The sequence below is a fragment of the Diadema setosum genome, chromosome 9, assembly GCF_964275005.1.
Source record: "Diadema setosum chromosome 9, eeDiaSeto1, whole genome shotgun sequence".
Taxonomy (NCBI): domain Eukaryota; kingdom Metazoa; phylum Echinodermata; class Echinoidea; order Diadematoida; family Diadematidae; genus Diadema; species Diadema setosum.
The window spans coordinates 4,940,555-4,959,743 of record NC_092693.1 but is presented as its reverse complement, the minus strand read 5'-3'; the positions used below and the strand labels follow the sequence as shown (position 1 = coordinate 4,959,743).

Genomic DNA, 19,189 nt, shown 5'->3' with positions numbered 1-19,189 from the left:
CCAGCCCAAATGTGAATTGTACATCACATCTCTTGATAAAGGGCAGGGCCCGAAAGCTTGAGAATAAAAATCAAACTGCGAGGATTCAAGCTACGTCTATATCGTCTCATCCTTTCTCTCACCTACACACTACTAAGATGCGACGGCCCAGGGGTTTAACAATTGAAAACACACCTTTCACACTATATATATATATATATATATATATATATATATACGTTTGTATGCATGTAGTATTCATCGATATATATAGATCCAGGTATGGTTTAGTACAACTGAAACGTAATTTTCAGATTTAACAAAAATTCATTTTTTCCCACTGTTGTAGAGGGGAAAACCTCACTCTCTCTTACCCTCTTACTTACTGTATTAAATGTATGAATATTATGCCTCCATAATAATTATTGTAATCATTATCAATTATAATCATATATACATACTGGATTATTTTACTGGGACGTCTGTCTACCTGTCAAGCCACAATAATCATATTCTACTGCGATCTCTGAATTCGGATTTCGAGGTCATTGATAATGATCCTACTTACACTGGTTCGGTTTTATGAACGCATTCCTTTGCGCTTAAAATAGTTTCAAAGTGCAATCTCAGCAAGGAGGAAAAAAAAGTCATGAAAATTTTATGGGATACTATGTTTGACTTTTGAAATCATTATATTTTGCTGTATAAACACTAAGCAATAAAATTAAATGATAAACCTTCTCATAGATCACAATAGTATGTGGCCCACGCACACATAACTATGCGACCTCAAGCAAAACAGATCACACAAAACGCACACACGCCTTTTCATATCACACAATTACGGCGCACCTATACACACCCCATTCCAAGAGCTTACTGAGTGATGCACTAAATAAAACAATAGTAAAAATCCCCTTTGGCTTACATCACTACAACTCTCATGTTCGGAATGATGAAATATAATGTATCACATACATCAGTTTGCCAGCAAGTTATCATAGTTATAGCACGAGATCAATTTATTGAAGTTACTTCCTTGTTGGAACCGCAGCTTCCTTGTCGAAGTGAAACTCAGGACAAGATTTGGGAATCCAAATGTTGAACTGCCGATCTGGGTGAAAAGGGAAGTAGTGGAGAGGAAACAATATTAGAGTGTGTTCAGCAATACATTGCGCGACGTCGGCACCTGAGTTGAATGTAGCAATTCCTGATTACAGCGAGCTCGCTCCTGATTCAGTTGGCTCCGATGTGCTAGGAGAGTGAGCACGTAACTCATTGTTGTAACACGTCTATAGAGGCCTACTTCACAGTCACCAGCCTCAAGATGTTGCGAGTGTCCGGCGTCTTCTTGCTGGTCCTAGCCGTCCTTCCGGCTCTCGGCTTCCCGAAGATGCCCGCCGGGGTTTTCGTCTCGGACTGGAACAAGAATCCTGGGTTTAAAGCTCGCATCACTCAGAACGGCCTCGACTTCCGTGAGTCTCTTTATTTATACCTGTACTACGAACATAATAAGAGATCAATGACTTCTCAACAATAAGGTCCCTGGTACCGTGCGAGACCCCTGGCAGCCTGGGCCCCTGGGCAAGGCACTTTATCCCCATTGCCTGAAGCTGATGGTCCTTTGTTGCCTATTTAAGCACCCACTGTCTCCCTATCGGCAACGTAAAACATTAATGATGATTCAAAATTAAGCATTTTTTTAAATCACAGGAGCGAAATCATTATTTTGATGTTATTCTAGATCTAAATCGATCAATTTCATTTCATTCATTCGTGGTCCTCGGGTCAGCCAAATTCATATATCATAGCCTACTGGTTATTCAGTTAGTAGCTCCATTATGGAGCAGATCCTCTGCCACAGGAGAAAGCTAGAAAATCAAACTTTGTCGTCTGATTTATATTTCTGAACTGCAATTGTTCCAGTTGGCTATATGAAACCGGTCAAAATAGAAAATATTTAACACACTTAGTTGTCAGCCCACGTTGTTATAGGGTCAAGTCCTTCCGACTAGGGTATCCGTTGGGCATCAATGAATATGACATGCACTGGTTCGAGAGCCCTGCTGGGAGTAGCGGTGGTACCACTGCAATTTACTTTGTCTTCGTTGTGCCTAGTCCTTCGAAGGGACTCAATTAAGCCATTGGTATAGTGGTAGCTTGCTCATAAGCATTGAAGGATAGTGTATTTCTGTTTGAGATAGGGATTCAGGTTTTAACTTTTTGCGAGATAATTAGAAACCACTTATATAAAATATTTAGAAAAATACCATTCTAGGGGGAATGAAAAGCTTATTTGATGAAAATCGCAATTTTCAAATGCCAGAGATATCCACAAACAAAGTAAAACAAAGTGGTCCTAATAAAAGGTGGGTCCCACCTTTTATCAGGACCTCGTTGTTTTTTTTTTTTTTAATATGTTGTAATTTTGTCTAAAAAATCACGATATTTTGTATATAATTTATCATACTCTGTATAGTTATGATATAATGTCAACTATGCATTATACCCTGTATAATGTCAACTTTGTATCATACCCTGTATATTTATGATATAATGTCCATTATGAATATGAATAAATTTCATTTCTTTTTCATTTCATTTCAATATATATATCTCGACCATCTCTGCCCGAATCCCCGTCTCAATAAAAACTACACATACCTTTAGGTAGTGGCCAATTTCAATAAATCTAAACACACACAGTCAATTATTATATATATACGATATTGGAGATGGTAGTGATAATCATAAAAAAAAATGATGATATCAGAAAATGAATTAAATGTTAAAGTAGCTATATCAGTGTAAGAGCTGTTCTCTAAGTTTAGAGCTAAAGTAGGATTAAAATGAATGTGATACGACATTGTACGCAATATTGCGACATATATTTCTCTTTTTTTGTGTGTGTCTCTATGTTTCAAGTCCGAGACGTAGGGATAAAGATGCTCCAGAAACAGATCCAACAGCTGACTATACCCGACATCACCGGCAAAGCCGACGTCGGGATCGGTGACATCGAGTATAAAGTGTCCAAGTAATCAACAGAATTTATTTCTTGCAGTTCAGATCAAAATTGAGGGAATGTGTGAAGGTCTATGCTAGCTGTCGGTGTGATTTTGCTGTTGACATTCACGTAGAAATTCCAAGGATAACTTCAAAAATGATTTACATATTCATAAAAATAGTACTCCATGCCAACAGCTTGTATTTACAATAATGTGATTATTATAACCTGATTGTTTTAAAGATAGCCTGATTGTTTTAAAGATAACCTGATTGTTTTAAAGATAACCTAATTGGGATAATGATAACATGATTGTGGCAATGATAACAAGGTGCTGTTGTAATGACATGATTGTTATAATGTTAGTATGCTCCTATTTATAAGCATGTTAGCTCGTGAATAAGTTCTGTATTTTCTCTTAATCACACACACACACACACACACTCTCTCTCTCTCTCCCTCTCTCTCTTTCCTTCTTTCTGCTGAAGCTATAGACCATTTTGCTTTCATTCCTCAACTACTAAAAGGGCCCTAAAGTCAAAATGAATAATTCTCTTGATAATTGTTTGGTACACATGCCTGTTTTTGTTTTTGTTTTTTTTTTCACTTTAAATGACAAGACGCACAGGACACTGAAATAAAGTAGTAATTCCTACTTTACATAGTAAATAGTACATAGTAATTTCCTACTGTTCATAGCATACGGATCACCTCTTTCGACATTCCGACGTCATCCTTGACACCCGACCCATCAGCCGGAGGGCTCCGCCTAACAACCAGTGGAGTTTCCCTTTCTGTGCACGGAGACTGGCACTATGAGACCACGGGATTGTGAGTGATTAAAACAAACAAGAAAACAAACATAAAAGACTTCTCGCAAATCAAAGTAAGAGTTACAATGAATGAACTCCTATACTGCAGTAAACGTTTAGATAAATGGAAAAAGCTAACCATCGAGAGATCATGCAAAAGAAAAGCATGGATTGATCCACATGTATAAGTTGTAAGATTAACAAACAATCGTACGTGTACCTAATAGATTGCTCGGAAAAGAGTAGAACATGACAGGAAGACAACTTAAACTGTCTTCTTTCTCTTAATTTAAATCCTAGGATATAGTATGGAAAATAGTTGGAAAATGTTCTATCTTAGGTTCAGTGTGTAACAATTTGAGTCATTCCTTTGAACATCTGAATATATCACCTTTTGTTGTTGCCTTTGACTTGTTTCTTAATGAAATAAAAGAAGAATAATAGTCATATAATGTTTCACATATCAATTGTTTTTCCAGATGCCCTGGAATTATCGTAATACATTGTGGTTGTATAAAGAAATGTATGTCTTTGTATACTCTTCATATTAATTCAACATGACTGACATGATGAGTTCAAACAATCACTTCATGTATTACGAGACAATACGTATAAAGCACATGTTTGCATTCTCAAAAATGATAATGCACTTTGAACCTCCATTCCGAATGACTCATGATAAGTCAAACAAAACGTAACAGAAACAGAATCAACAATGAGAAGAGAATTGAAAATATAAATAGAAACCGTGCAAACTTGATAGACCTGCCACCATGATCATTTAACAAAGCTGGAGTGACGATAAGACTTTTTCATCAGTCATGTGCACACACGGAGAATGCCGTGGTTTCATAGATTTTTTTTTTTCCTCCTGACGATTCATAACCATTTTGTCCTCTTAAAACCTGTTCGTCTTGTGAAATCTTATGTAATCCCACCAGCATCCATATTTCCGATTCCGGGTCCTTTGACGCTAAGGCCTCATCCATCACCCTGTCTCTCACTCTGAGAGTTGGTAAGTCGCAATTATCCCTTCGTGGAATCTATAGACAAAGATTCTTAGCTTGAGGATGTTTATAGGGCTCACACGGGTAAATAATTCCCCATAGAGACGTGTGTTAAAATTCAAATTTCAAAAATTCTGTAAAATAGCTGGGAGAAATGAGGTGTTTCATCCTCACTAACCTGAATAAGTGAGATATACCCTTTCATCCATCAAATTTCCAGGGTGGGTTGTTCTGCTCTAATTCTGTTCAAGGGTCCGCAAAGCCAGACTACGAGTTCTTGTCACTCAAAAAATCACCTATTTTCCGTACACGTACCCAATGAAATATAGTCCCCTCAAATTCCATCAGAGAAGCTTTCATCTTCCAACCAAAATGCAGTTTGTAGAGGAATTCAAACTCAATGTCTACAGCTATTCAGTTTTTTTGCCAAACTACATCATTGATTTTAATTAATTTTTTTCTTCATTTATTTTGGTATCTTTGGTACGAATTTGTGAAGGGGTCTGGGACAGTCCATTTTATTTACAGGTGTGAGCCCTATAGGGTATTAGCACTGTCAAGAGTCAATGTCTAAAGAGTTATGTAAGACGTTATAGCGTGGATCTTGGCGCTACTACATAGCTTCATGCGTGGATCGTGACTTGATTGTGAAGCGAGGCAGGTGACTGAATATCTTGACAATAATATCAATGTAACTTTTTTGTTATATTTTAACTCCTATATACTTTTAGAGAAATAAAGAAGAATCAACATCCCTGCTGCGTCCTTTACTTCTGACTGAGCTTGTTTGTTTGTTGTTTATTTGTTTGTTTTGTTTGTTGTCAATGTTATAGGCACTACTGGTAATACTTATTCAGCAAATGTTATGCGCTTTACAGATAAGAGATAATAACCAGGCAACAATACCAAGTCTTTCAATGTGACAGCATTTTATGCAAGTTAGCTTGAGTTAATACGTGTTTATAGCAGCAGCGAGACTCAGTTTACGGAAGTGACCACGGTGTCAAAAATACAATGGCGATGCGGATGCACGTCAATGGACGCAGCCATACTTTATGTTGGCACACAACGATTTTTGGTGATCGGATAACAACTGATAATCATATTTATCTTCTTGAAGGACGTGTCACAACTTTCCGGGCAAGCCTTGCGTGCGACTTGCGAAGAACAATTTTCACTACAAGGAGATCCCCGCAGGTGAATCGCACATGACAGTGCTTAGCACGGATCTCACCCGTAGTTACCTGGAGTTGCTCATACAAGTTCTATTCACCCGCTGCCATGTTCAGGCCCTGTCACACCTTTCCAGGCAAGCTAGGCGGCCTTGTTGCGTGTGGGGATTTTCCAGCACCAATGACAATTTTTGCAGGCGGACAAGGATTTAGGCAAGATTCACATGCGTCTCATCTGTTGGACCCGTGCTACTTACGTTCTACTTCCGTGTGACCTGCGTATTAGGCTCATGGGTGGCGAGTAAGGGCTGACAACTCGGTGAAGGAATCCCTCTGAGGGAATGGCAGAAGTCCCACAAAATGTCATCATCTTGGCCGCATATGGAGACTGCGAAGTACCTGCGTGGGAGTTGCCTGCGAGGTGCTACCGCTTGGGGCCTCCTACTGGCGTTCTACGTGGACCTCTACGGGCAATCCCCGCGACTCACCCGGAAAAAGTTTTGGTCATGCTCAAAACTTGACTGCGGGTAAATCGGACTTGCGTGCACAACTCCGGGCAACTACGGGCGAGATACGAGATTGGTTATATCCCTTCATAAATTCATATCTGCCTGAAACCACAAGCAGGAACTCTTTCGAACAATATATTTTTGACAGAGCAAAGTGCTGCTGGAGTGATTTTATGCGATAGTTAATGATTGTTAACAAGTGTCCTTTAAAGTATTCTTTATTTTCTCTGTTGATGTGACTATGAGAAATATCGCATAGCCGATCTATCACGTTGTTTGTTTGTTCATTTCCCTCTGAGAAGATGGCTGGATAGCCCATATTAAGCTGGTCTTCCATGGGGTCCAGTTGGATGTGAGGTGGGACCACTTCACCGGGTTACACACCCTGCTCTTCGCGCAAGCGGGATCTTTTACGTGCATGAGTTGTTACTCTCTCATACACGGGACCTCATTTTATGTCTTATTCGATGGACAGAGTGTTTTGCCTCTTGTTAGAGGGGACGGTATGCTTACACAAAACATTGCTCAGTCCAGACCCGGGTTCGAACCCGCGCCCTATGGATCGTGAGGCAGACGCGCTACCGACTAAGCCAACTCTCCGCCTTGTAATTGGATTTACATGTTTAGTTGAATTAGATTCGTCATGTAAATTCGTCATCATATTGCTACCACTCTGTCGCTTTTGATATCATTTTTTTCTTTTTTTATGAATGCTTTTGTTATTTTCTTTGCTTTTTTATTTGAGCATCATTTTCAGCATTCTATCATCATTGTTTGACGACTGCCAGATTTCCAACCTGTTCCACAGCTAACGTCTCCTCTTCTTTTCCAAATCAAACTACAGGCGTGGACTCCACGGGCCGTCCCACCGTCTCCTCCAAAAGTTCGGACTGTTCCTTTCATGCAGGAGGGATGGACGTCGATCTTCACGGAGGGGCAAGGTTTGTAGGAATTAATGCCTAAGGATAGATTAGTGTACAACGACATTGAGAACCCCCTCGTGACAGAGTGACGCGTTAGCGGTTTCCATGATTGATTTATTACTGGTCCCTTTTCAAGCTGATTTCAGAAACCGAAACAGATGAAAACCATGTCTTTAAACGCAGTTTCGGTACACTGACAGGAGCAAAATGTATAACCTGCTATTTTTATTCGGTAGCAAACGATGGTGAAGTGACCGCAAAGCGAAAAGAAAATCAAGCAATAAATTTAGATCCCGTGAGACTCAGTTTTGATCTTTGTTGGACGGAAAAGGCGATTTCACTTCGAAAGCGAAAGCAGTTTAACCTCGTCAAGTGTTGTTACCGTTATCATTTCCTGTTTTTCTTAACTCCTTTCCCATGAATTGAATGATAAAAACTAAAAGACCACATTGTTAGGCAGATTTTTTCCCCAAATTACGAGTAGCATCTTCTATCATGAAATGCATGCTACCATCACACACAAGGATAATAATCGACACAAGTACAGTGGACGTGCTATGTCAGTGACTGAGATGACTGCATGATGAAAACGGTAATAAGGATAGAGATAGGATATATCATCACTGAAGGAAACAGGCCTACACTCTTTGGTTCTTTAAGATATGGGAAAGTGTTAACTGCATATAAATAAAGCAGACCACCAGTCAAAGTCAATGAGATATTATACCACTGTCATCAACTTGAAGACAAAAGTATTTGCAGTGAAGTATGTGGGGAGAGTGAGTCATAGCTGCCAATTTGATTGCTGACACCCGGTGTGTAGCATAATCATGTGCATGTTTTTTTTTTATTACTACATTCATTACGAAATATAATTTCCTTTGTCCGTCACGCCCGATAGCTGGCTCTACAACCTATTCGACGACCAGATCTCAGACGCGATACTGGATTCACTCAACGGGCAGGTGAGTTAATCCCGGAACGGTGACCAGATAGACATGACGAATGTATTCAGAAACGTGATTACCCGGGTTAATCGGGTCCTTAAAGCACTCACGGCTTACCTACCGTCTCAACCATCAGTTATGTTTATTAATCATACACATGTCTAACGGTGATTCAGAGAAAAAAAAAATTCAGGAAGGCAGCATATCACCTAAACAACGCCCTCATGTGATCGTAGAAGTACGTGATCTATTCACTTGATAAAGTATAAGCGAGACACTGAAACGGAATTTCCGATCATTATGGTTTTACTTTTTGCTATAAACCTTTTATTATCGATGATTTTATGATTTCAAAACACCAAAAAAAATTGTAAGAATCAACTACAATGTCAACAGCATAAACAAACGCAAGAAGGCGTTGACAACTTCATAGCCCAGTGCGAGCAGTTTCGAGACAAACAAATTCGATTTTAATCATCAAAACCTTAACTAGAGATAACAAAAACTTATCTTATTTTGTTGTCTCATATTTTGGTGAAGATCAGATTGTTTTATAGATAATCTATGTCTTATTAATGAGATATATTTTTGACAGTGATAGCAACTTGGTATTACAATGAACGATATGAATAATAAAGTGATATCCATGATTTCGTTTCAGTGCACTTCAAAATGACAAATACTTTAGTTTGTTCTCAGCCTACGACCGGTGTTATTGTTTTCAACTTGAATCTATAGGTCTGTTCAACAATCGTGGACGCCGTGAATACCAACTTAGAGAATGAGCTGAAGACACTGACAAGTAAGGGTCAATGTCACACACACTTAGTATAGGTAGAAAAAAGCAGAAAAAACGAATAGAAAATACAAAGAGACACTTCCAATTTTCTTTTCTCCGCGATCCTCTCGTAGTTTTCTCACCTCGGTTCTTGTCTTCATTCCTCCTCCTATTTTTCCCCTCCTCCTCCTCCTCCTCTTCCTCCTCTTCCTTTTCCTCTTTTAGTTACCTTCTTTATCGTTCTCCTTTTCATCGTCATCATCATCATAATGATTTTTTTTTTTGCCGCTTCCTTCTTCCCAGCACACTATCAATGTAACAATCACAGAAATCAGTGACATTATGAGTCACCGATTATTTACGATTAATACTGTCACATGAAATATTAATGTTGTCACATTAAATATTAATGGACACACATAAGAGTGATTAATCGTTTTGGTGTCTTTCGAAACCACATGCGAATCAAATGCCGCAGTGTTTAATAATAATGTTATGTTTGTACGCTGGTCACAGATCTCTATGTAAAACTATCCACGATAGTTTACGTGATAATACATGTATAGAGAACAGTGCGTCGGTTGAGAATGATAAGGGCGTTAAGTTGTCACAAAACCCATAGTGTTCAAGATGACTTAACGCCCTTCTCATTCTCAACAGACGCGTGATGCTCACTTGATTTCCTTGGACTATCTGTCATGTAACAGTGGTGGCGCCCTTCCTTGACGCAGCCCAGATAGACTACACCCTCGTCGCCCAGCCGACTTTCAATGGTTCTGTGAACACTGCCCACAAGGTAAAAATACCCTATCAGTGGCGGATCAAGAGGGGGCGCAACCAGCGCACCCCTCCCTTTATTGTTAAAAAAAGAAAAAAGAAAAAGAAAAATGAAATGAAAACCGGAAGTGCCACCAGAAATATAATTCTCCCGCCCCCCCCCCCCCCTTTACAGAATTCCTGGATCCGCCCCTGCCTATGATAACTCGACTCTCATCCTGAAGCAATCTTTATCTTGCAAGCGCTGCAAAACATTTTTCCGTCAATTATATATCACGAAAACCCTTGCCTATCTCAGTCTTCTGCAAGTTTTGCGATGAAAGAAAGTTGAATGGTTCCTCGTTTTATGCTTTCCTCTAGTTTTCGATTTCCACGTGATACACGCATAGGCCTACTTCAGATGATAACGTATTATGTCTGTGATTCCAATTGTTTGATGTCGGTTAAAGCCAGAGTTGAGTTACTCGTTGAGACACTTTCTAAATCATAATAGTATGTACTTCCACATCTAAGACAGGATATATATGCTTTAAAGGTAGGGGATACCTTTTACAGAACTCCCAAAATGCAGCAAAACATTAAGTATGAACCTCAGGGGACTTGTTTAGGCCACTGACATTTGACTGCTTAGAAATTTGGAAGTCAACAGTTATCTACAATTTGAATAATGCACAAAACTCAACTACTCAGCAGTTCTGTGTGTCAGCCACACTTAAGCCTTTTTGTTGCAGTCTTCTGTATTTTTTATCTATAAACACAAATCTAAAAGTATAAGAGCTGATGTAATAACATATAGAGTGTGTGGCAAGAATGTATATAGAAATGTTTGTAAGTTTTGATGAACTTTATTCACAAAATATACATGATGGACACACATGCAGTGCATGGGTCTGCAAAGGTAGCCTAGTAATGTACTGGAATTTACGGTGAGCTCCGAAAAGAATTCAATTCAAAATCTAGCGGTCAATAAAAATGTACTAAATATTACCTTCCACTTTCAATACTTTATGGGAGTTTCTAAAATGATACTCTCTTCAACATACCACTGTGTTTATACAACTCTTCATTTAAGGCATGCAAATGGGATTCCCTACCTTTAAGACATTGCCCATTTTGCATTTTCTTCTGCATGCGTACTAAGTATCACTGAATTCGTCAAAATGATCAAGAGTCATCTGAAATAAAGCAGCTGGACGGATTTGGTAGCGAGGAATCCTTTCTACCAAAATCTCTTGGGTCTTCTAAGATAATTATGGACCGGTTTTTTTCGACAAGACATTATTCAATACTTGTTTCTTGCTCTTTCCTACCTATACCATACCGGAATTCATCATCATGTGGCCAGGGGGAAGTGTATCCACTGAACAGCAAGAAGGAATGTCCCCTTCCCGTGCCTGGAGTCCCGGCTGATTCGGATACGTCGCGTATGGTGTTTCTCTGGATAACCGAATACCTGCCCAATTCGGCCGGTTATGTGCTCCAGGAAGTCGGATTTCTACAGTACAACGTGACTCAGGATAACGTGGGTGAACTATAGAGAAGCGATTAATCTTCGGCATTTTCTTTAATTGTACCAGATATAGCCACTTATAGACACATATGTTTCACTTTCAGTTACATCTGTAATGAGTCCAACGTTCCCGGAAGTATTTTGACTGTAGCCTATAATAATTATAGCAGAGGCCGCAGAACGTTTGCCATGGTGGGGGGGGGGGGGGGGCGGCTGCGGGACCGGGGGTAGTGCCCCCCCCCCCCCTTAAAGGGTAAGAACGGAACCTTTGGAAATACTTGGGGGTTGTGTTTTTCCGATTTCCCCCCCCCCCCCCCAAATTATTATTTTGTTTGAAGAGCTAAAGAGTGTTTAATTGTGTGTGTGTGTGGGGGGGGGGGGGGGGGGTTGCAGCCCCACCCCCAACCCCATTCCTCATCACCCTGAGCTGTTACCACACTCAAATTTTCCCCCAATGTAAACTGGGGTTCGTATGATGATTGTTGATAGATCTCTAAATAGTGCGATTGTAACTCTTAAAACTTTTGTACGCTGCAAATGCTGGAGAGCTATTATATTTCATACACTTGAACACAAATCATACATATTATTCAGCGCAATTTGACAATTCTTATATAGTGTCTGTAATATTTTTCATACATCATACAAAACTTGACTATTATTATCATTGTCATTGTTATTATTATTATTATTATTATCATTATTATTATCATCATCATCATCATCATCATCATCTGATGGCATCATCTTCATCATCGTTCATCTTGTGTTGGTTTTTTTTTTCCTATATGCACAGATTCCCGACGCGGAGAAGAACTATCTGAACACGAGCTACTTTGCCTACAAACTTGCCATCCCTCAGGTAACCAATTGATCAAGCTTTAGTTTCGCTACTGTACTCTGTTTGATATCTAGCCTTAGTTAAGTGATATTATTAACACAGCCTTAGTTTCTGCGGACACTAGTGGATAATATGAGTGGACATCGGTGAGGGTAAGAAAGAAAAAAAAACTTACGGCACACTGGCAGGGAAGAGTCTACATAATGTCAACAGAAATTAAATGTTTTGGAAAGAGAACATTCACATTTTCTAGTGACACTTTTCCGTACTCTATGAGAGAGGATAATTACTTCTCTGATTCTAAAACGAAGTGATTATTGAGCAAAACGTGTTTAATCAATGCCTATATTATTCTCCCTGCAGCTGAGCAAGATGTACCCAAACATGGTCATGCAAATCAACCTGAACAGCACCAAGGCACCAACGGTGGCCATCAAAGAGAGTGAAATCTTTGTCGTCTTGGAAGGGGACTTCTCCCCGTACGCCGTCCTACCCAACAAGACTCTGGCGTACCTCTTTTCCTTGAGAGTGGTGGGTATTATAATATTATCATATATTACATATACGGTATTGATATACACTCATAGATATGCAGAGTGAATAAAACATTCACACGCTCCAACACATCCACTTAGACAAATTTTCACGCTCTACACCTAAGCATGGACCTACAACATGGACAGTCTATGACCCAAGTATAAACACAAGACGACTCTCTAATGTATAGTCGCTTTATCATTTTTATGGTTCTATAACCTAGCCTAATTGTATAATTATGTGTGCACAATGAACATACGCAACTGTAACCATCCATCTGCTTCTAGTTGTCAAGTTGTCACACCCAGTAGCTTTTGAGTCATGGCAATAAGTTACATTATTCAGGTTTCCTGCTAAAAGCTTTTGTTTTCTGTATCGAAATTGCGTCTATCATGTGTATCACTGTTATTATTATAATCTTTAATATTATCATTATTATCATTATCATTTATTATTATTGTTATCAATATTATTGTTATTATTATCATTAGTAGTAGTAGTAGTATAGGGTGTCATTACTACTACTACTACTACTATTTTTATATAGCAACAGTGATAATAATTACTATTATCATCATTAGTCCTCATTGTCTTCATCATCATCAGCAACAGCATTATGAGTATAAGTTTTTAATCATCATCACCATTTCATTATTTTTTCAGTCGATCTCTGGCAAGGTTACTGTCGGTTTCAAGGGTAATAACATCACGTGGTCACTGTCTTCGCTCAGGTGCGTCCCTTTGTATCACCATAAAATCATGTTTACGAGTAAAGATTGACTATACGGCTCAGGGATGCCATTATCTGTATGCCGGCATTTGTTTTAACTACAAAACTGACGATAGCTACATGTCTCACATTGCCGAGAGGGTGGGGGGGGGGGGGGGGGGAGGAGGGAAGATAGAAGATTGAGTATATTATGTGATGGTGATGCACAGCCCCGTAGCTACTCCAGGGTATCATAATATTATATGAATAATCTGTGATATTCCCTTTCCAACAATCCAAGTTTGCAAAAGTTCTGACACATATCATATTTACTCTGTATAATCTACTGTATACATCCATACAACATATATTCGTATCTACATGAATACACACATACATAAATGCTTATGCACACATAATTATACGTATTTACATATTTTTTTTTCATAAACATCTGATGTTGTGGCCAACAAAAAAAATGCGTTAAATGCACATAATAATCATCATCATAATAATTGAAGAAACACGGTATGAATGGGGAAAATATGGTGGATTCCATGGGGTATATAAACAAATTGGAATCATCGATTCTCATTATTCGTAATATCATTCTACCAAGTAATACAAGGGACATAAACCATAATGTTTCATTGATTGAGTTATTTTATCTTTTTCGATATCGTATACAGCGCCGACATGGCTTTGATCAAGACAGCTATCGGGAACTTTAATGTGAGTATATTCAAATATAATTCTCTGCTACTTTTGGGCCCCGCTAACAAGCTCTATCCTGTCGCTTCAAATGTGTCCCGGCTTTGATTTGCTAAACATGTGCATGTATATATTTTGGTATGCGCATTGCTTTTGTTTTTATTGTGTACAAAATGTACTTCTGATTTATTTTTATTTTTTTTTTTTTGGTACCGAATAGAATAGAACTGAACTGAATTTTTACTCGCTGACATAACATTTTTTTTCTTCCATAGGCCTACACACCCTCTGCTTCACGCTATACTTTAGGAGTGTAATTCCTCAGCGAGTTTTAGTTTAGTACCTTGATTTTCTTACAGAAGCCGAACAAATCGATTTTGTGTATATGGGCACATTCTCTAAGAAATATTTTTGTACACGACTCTGTGAGATATTCTTCGCATATGGCCTATACAAAAAGAGCAGAAATACATAATAATGTTCTTCTTCAGAGTGCGTGTGTAATACATAGATACAAACGGTTGCTTTGCATCTAATGTATTTCTCTGTACTTGTTGTATTTGTAATAATTATTCATTTAGTACCTGTATACTCTGAAGCGAAGTACAATGGTTTTGTTCGTGACTATTATTCACATTGACGTATACGCTATGTACTCGTATGTTTTGTATGTTACTATGAGAGCAGGAACCTCATGGAGAACACAGCTTTAACAACTGGTGAGGCCACCCTCACCAGGCACACACACACATTCACACACATAAACTCGCTCGCAAAGACAAACAAATAAAACAGAAACAAGAAATTCTCTAAACATGGTAAAGACACCAACTGTCTCATTCATAAGTAATATGTTTGGGGAAAGCGAAGCATAAAAAAGTGACAAAACCGTACGAAGCAGAACGTTTTCATGCAATTTGGAGAGGGAGTATTTTTAAAATATTCATTGCACGGCATTCTCCGACTTCCAAAACTAATTCTATTCTCTTTTGTGCATGTAATCAACATGATGAAATAGATACAATATAGCATCGGTGGCAACTTTTGAAACATTTTTTTTTTTCATCAGTAGGTCTACAATGTGATTAATAAGGAACCCCGAGAACCAGTCCTCTAAGAATGTCTTTCTTTTATCATTTCTTACCATAGACCAAACTTCTTGAGGTGGCGGTCAACTCAGCGATCACTCTCTACGTCTTGCCCTACTTGAACCGTGAGTATGAAATGACAGCGACTATGGCTAATATAAGCAGATCTCAACGGCTACCTTGAATGACCTTTGTTCAGCAGTATAACCCTATATGACCTAATCGTCACAATGACTAGCATAGAATTACGGAATCTTGGATACTAAAAAAAGATAAATGACAGCTGAAAGTGCTGCGTTTGAAACATTCCAATATTCATTTCATGATTCCCAGATGTATTCGATTTTGTATATTGAGTAAGTGGTCCACGTGTTGGTGTGATTATGTCATCAAAAAATAAAACTGAAAACAAGTACATGCTGTATTCACCAACAGTGTATATATATATATATATATATATATATATATATATATATATATATATATATAAAGAAATTAAACTTATTACATTTTCATATCAAACAGTCAATCTGATACATGGTACTTCGATACTAATTGTTAACTGCAGGTGATATTGCGAAAATTTGAAGGAGGGTTTTCTTCAACATTAGATAAAAACAACACTGGGCAGCTCTCAACTCTAACAAGGAGCTTGAAGCTCCTTGGATCTAGGTACTGATAACTTTTGAGTGGAGTGTAACGCAGGGTATAGTTCACCCATGGAGGTTCAAGTGATTGAGTTTCAGCTGGCTATAATTATTCAATTAAGTGATAGCTTTCAGTTTTTCTATATAAAAAGAATTCCACAGGTAAATTTGTGTCTTTGATGATCGCGTTTTGAAGCCGCCGTCTTTCTAAACAATCTGAAGATTTGATTTGAATTCTAACAGATTGTCGGGTTTAATATAGTTTGCGAAATCACCTCATACCTCGATAATGACACAAATGAAACGAAAGTCGATCCCGTCCAGAAATATAAACATAAGTGTAAATGAGAGCTCCGTGTTGTAAAAGTTTCAAAAAATTCAATCAAGTTCATCTTAAATTATCTTTTCTTAAAGTATAATTCACAATGTCATGGAAACACATTGAACTCTACAAAAAAAAAATGCAGTGACAAAATACAGGATTAAAAACAACATATAAAACAGCAACGTTGTTTCCAGTCTCTTGATTTGTACCCCTACCGTTACCACAGTCATTTCTATTAGAAAGCTATATATGCACCATCGTGTATCGTCATTATCAGAATATTTTTATGAATATCGAATTTGAAATGAGTCTTAACTTTCAGGCTGACTGCTATGGATAACTAACGTCTGCGTATAATGATTACATTGATGGTGTTTGTTTGTTTGTCTGTTTGTTTGTCTGTTTTCAAGAAATGGGTGCCGAGGGAGCTGCTCTGCCTCAGCTGGATGGCTTTGTCTTCAGCAAACCGGTAGTCAAGCAGGGACAGGTATGACTTAACTTTGTTCATTAATTTGTGGAGGGTTTGTTGTTTTGATTAATACTTTGTACAGTGCATCGTCTGGGACCCCATTTCATAAAAAGTTAATATGATAGACAAATCTTGCTGGAATGGCAATTGTCATGGTAACGACAAGAATCCAGCTTCCTGATTGGCTGTTGTTACCGGGAAGTTGCTATTCCAGCAAGGGTTGACATCCTAACAGGTTTTAAGCCAGGCCCGAAGATTGTAGAGTAGCAACTCTTCCTTGAATGGCAACTTCCCATAGCAACAGTCAATAACGAAGCTTACCCCCACCCCTAGTTTTCACACAGAAGTCCATTCAAGTAGTGCTATATAGGGAATAGAGATGAGTACATAGTTGCAGAGCACTACAATGTGATATGCTGTAATACATTATAGACGAAGGTAAATTCACGGATTTTAAATTTTTCACACAGAAGTCCATTCAAGTAGTGCTATATAGGGAATAGAGATGAGTACATAGTTGCAGAGCACTACAATGTGATATGCTGTAATACATTATAGACGAAGGTAAATTCACGGATTTTAAATTGTCATCGGCAACACCACCTCTCAGTGTATAAATTTCCCTTGCGTAACTCTTCGGAATGAATGCAAACATGCACCATCACCGCAACATCGGTATGCACATACCTAAAGTGTATACAAGCGATGTAAATAACGCCAATGCGACAGATGAATGAATTCTGGTTCCTCCATGTGTGATTTCGTATGTTGTGTAACTTAATGTGAGTTGTTCTTTTTTCATTTACGTATTTCTTTCTTTCTTTCTCTTCTTTAATCTATCTTCTCTTTTTACAGAGTTTCATCAAGATCGGAACAGACCTTACCTACAACGGCTAGATCAGGAAGTGGCATATACGTACAATGTATCTCACCGAATACTAGGCAGCGTTAACTACAGGACAGCTTTCATTGTGGTGTCCTCAGTTGCATAATTCTTATGATAGCTTAGTACATTATCTGTCATAATGTATAAGTAGTCGAACATTTATCATTACCGTTTTGAAGTTAAGATACATGTACTAGTGGTCGGCGATCTTCGACACATTTCTGTGTTGACTTTTTTTTACGCAAGTTACTCGTAATCAAACGAAGTAAATATTTGTATATATCTTTAGAATTTAGTACTTATTAATGGACTTGCTTGGCGTCATGGGCCTACATATCATGTGGACTAATGAATGTACAAACATTCATTGTGCGTGTGTGTGTGTGTGTGTGTGTGTGTGTGTGTTTTAATGTTGTTTAACCTTTGGAATGTTTGTCATTGCTTTATTAATTAAGTACATAATGGGTCTATAAGAGACCTATTTCTTAACCAATATCATGTAACACTTTGGTTGAATCTTACCTATCGAAGAGAGAGCATTATGTAAGCCTACTCACATTAAAAAGGGCCTTCCATCTTGACTTCATAATGACTATGAAGGTCAAATCACGTTTCTCTTGTGCCTGTTATTTTAGTCTGCGCGTTCCTGTGCTAAGTTTAGTCTTTGTTTGTGTTTATGGCCGGAAATGTTTCATTTCGTAGTAATACAAGTGAAATGTCTACCAAAAATGCCGATGCAGCTATCAAGCAAAATAAAAACATAGGATGCTGGAACAGGTCACATAAAGGCCTACTGCAGATCTGTGTAGACAGATTCATAAAATGCAACTTAAAGCTGGTAAGAATTTTATGTCCCACAGTTTAACTACATACATACCAAATTAGATGTCAGTACAATATGTACTTGTGGTACAGTAAGATGTTAAACTTAAACTTCAACATGTACTCTGTTTGGTTCATGTAACACAGGTGTAACAATAATACAGTATTACAAACATTGAAGAAAAAAAAAAGAATTACAATGCAATGTACTTTTTTCTTGATGAGCTGAGAAAAGGAAAAAGCAAGCAAATGCATATCATTCATAGTTTCTTCATTTCAGGTTTATTGCCAGATCTTGTCAAAAAGTGGCATACACAAACATGAATGACAGTTCGACCCTTCGCCCGGAAGATCAAAATACATATCCATATGCATAATTACAATCATAATCATATCGCGATGAAGCAAACGGTACCAAACTCTGCAACACAATGTCAAAATGTATGATCAATGATATGCTTCTCGCACGTCACACACACATACACACCATTTGAGTGCAATATGATCACTCCAAATAAATCCTAGCATCAAATAAGCATCTACAATATTCTTTCCCCAATATAATCTCTGTCTCAGTCCATAATTTGAGGGTAAATGAAAGTGTCTTTCAAATGGTGATCAAAATACTTGCAATGATTTATACAAATGTACTTGACTGAGAATCTGCACGTGTACTTGCACTGTGTGACAGTCACATACAGAAATATCAATCAGCTACTCGTCAGTGTATTGT

General features: G+C 38.2%; 1 protein-coding gene across 1 annotated transcript; it reads left to right on the top strand.

Moving 5' to 3' along the window:
* The first annotated feature begins 1,179 nt into the window (after positions 1-1,179).
* Positions 1,180-18,020, top strand: LOC140233493 (bactericidal permeability-increasing protein-like). Its single transcript, XM_072313611.1, has 16 exons — positions 1,180-1,454; positions 2,905-3,016; positions 3,686-3,817; positions 4,740-4,813; positions 7,331-7,427; positions 8,311-8,374; positions 9,095-9,158; positions 9,842-9,930; positions 11,257-11,433; positions 12,218-12,283; positions 12,626-12,793; positions 13,463-13,530; positions 14,198-14,240; positions 15,369-15,432; positions 16,690-16,766; positions 17,604-18,020. The coding sequence occupies exons 1-16, from the start codon at positions 1,307-1,309 to the stop codon at positions 17,643-17,645; spliced, it is 1,485 nt and encodes a 494-aa protein (XP_072169712.1). The 5' UTR covers positions 1,180-1,306; the 3' UTR covers positions 17,646-18,020.
* Positions 18,021-19,189: the final 1,169 nt, after the last annotated feature.

What these genes read in the sequence shown, in the direction of transcription:
- LOC140233493 (XM_072313611.1), top strand. Translation starts at nt 1,307, where the DNA reads ATGTTGCGAGTGTCCGGCGTCTTCTTGCTGGTCCTAGCCGTCCTTCCG. An exon ending in TCAGAACGGCCTCGACTTCC is followed by an intron (nt 1,455 to 2,904) that starts GTGAGTCTCTTT and finishes CTATGTTTCAAG; the next exon opens with TCCGAGACGTAGGGATAAAG. An exon ending in TGGTCACTGTCTTCGCTCAG is followed by an intron (nt 13,531 to 14,197) that starts GTGCGTCCCTTT and finishes TATCGTATACAG; the next exon opens with CGCCGACATGGCTTTGATCA.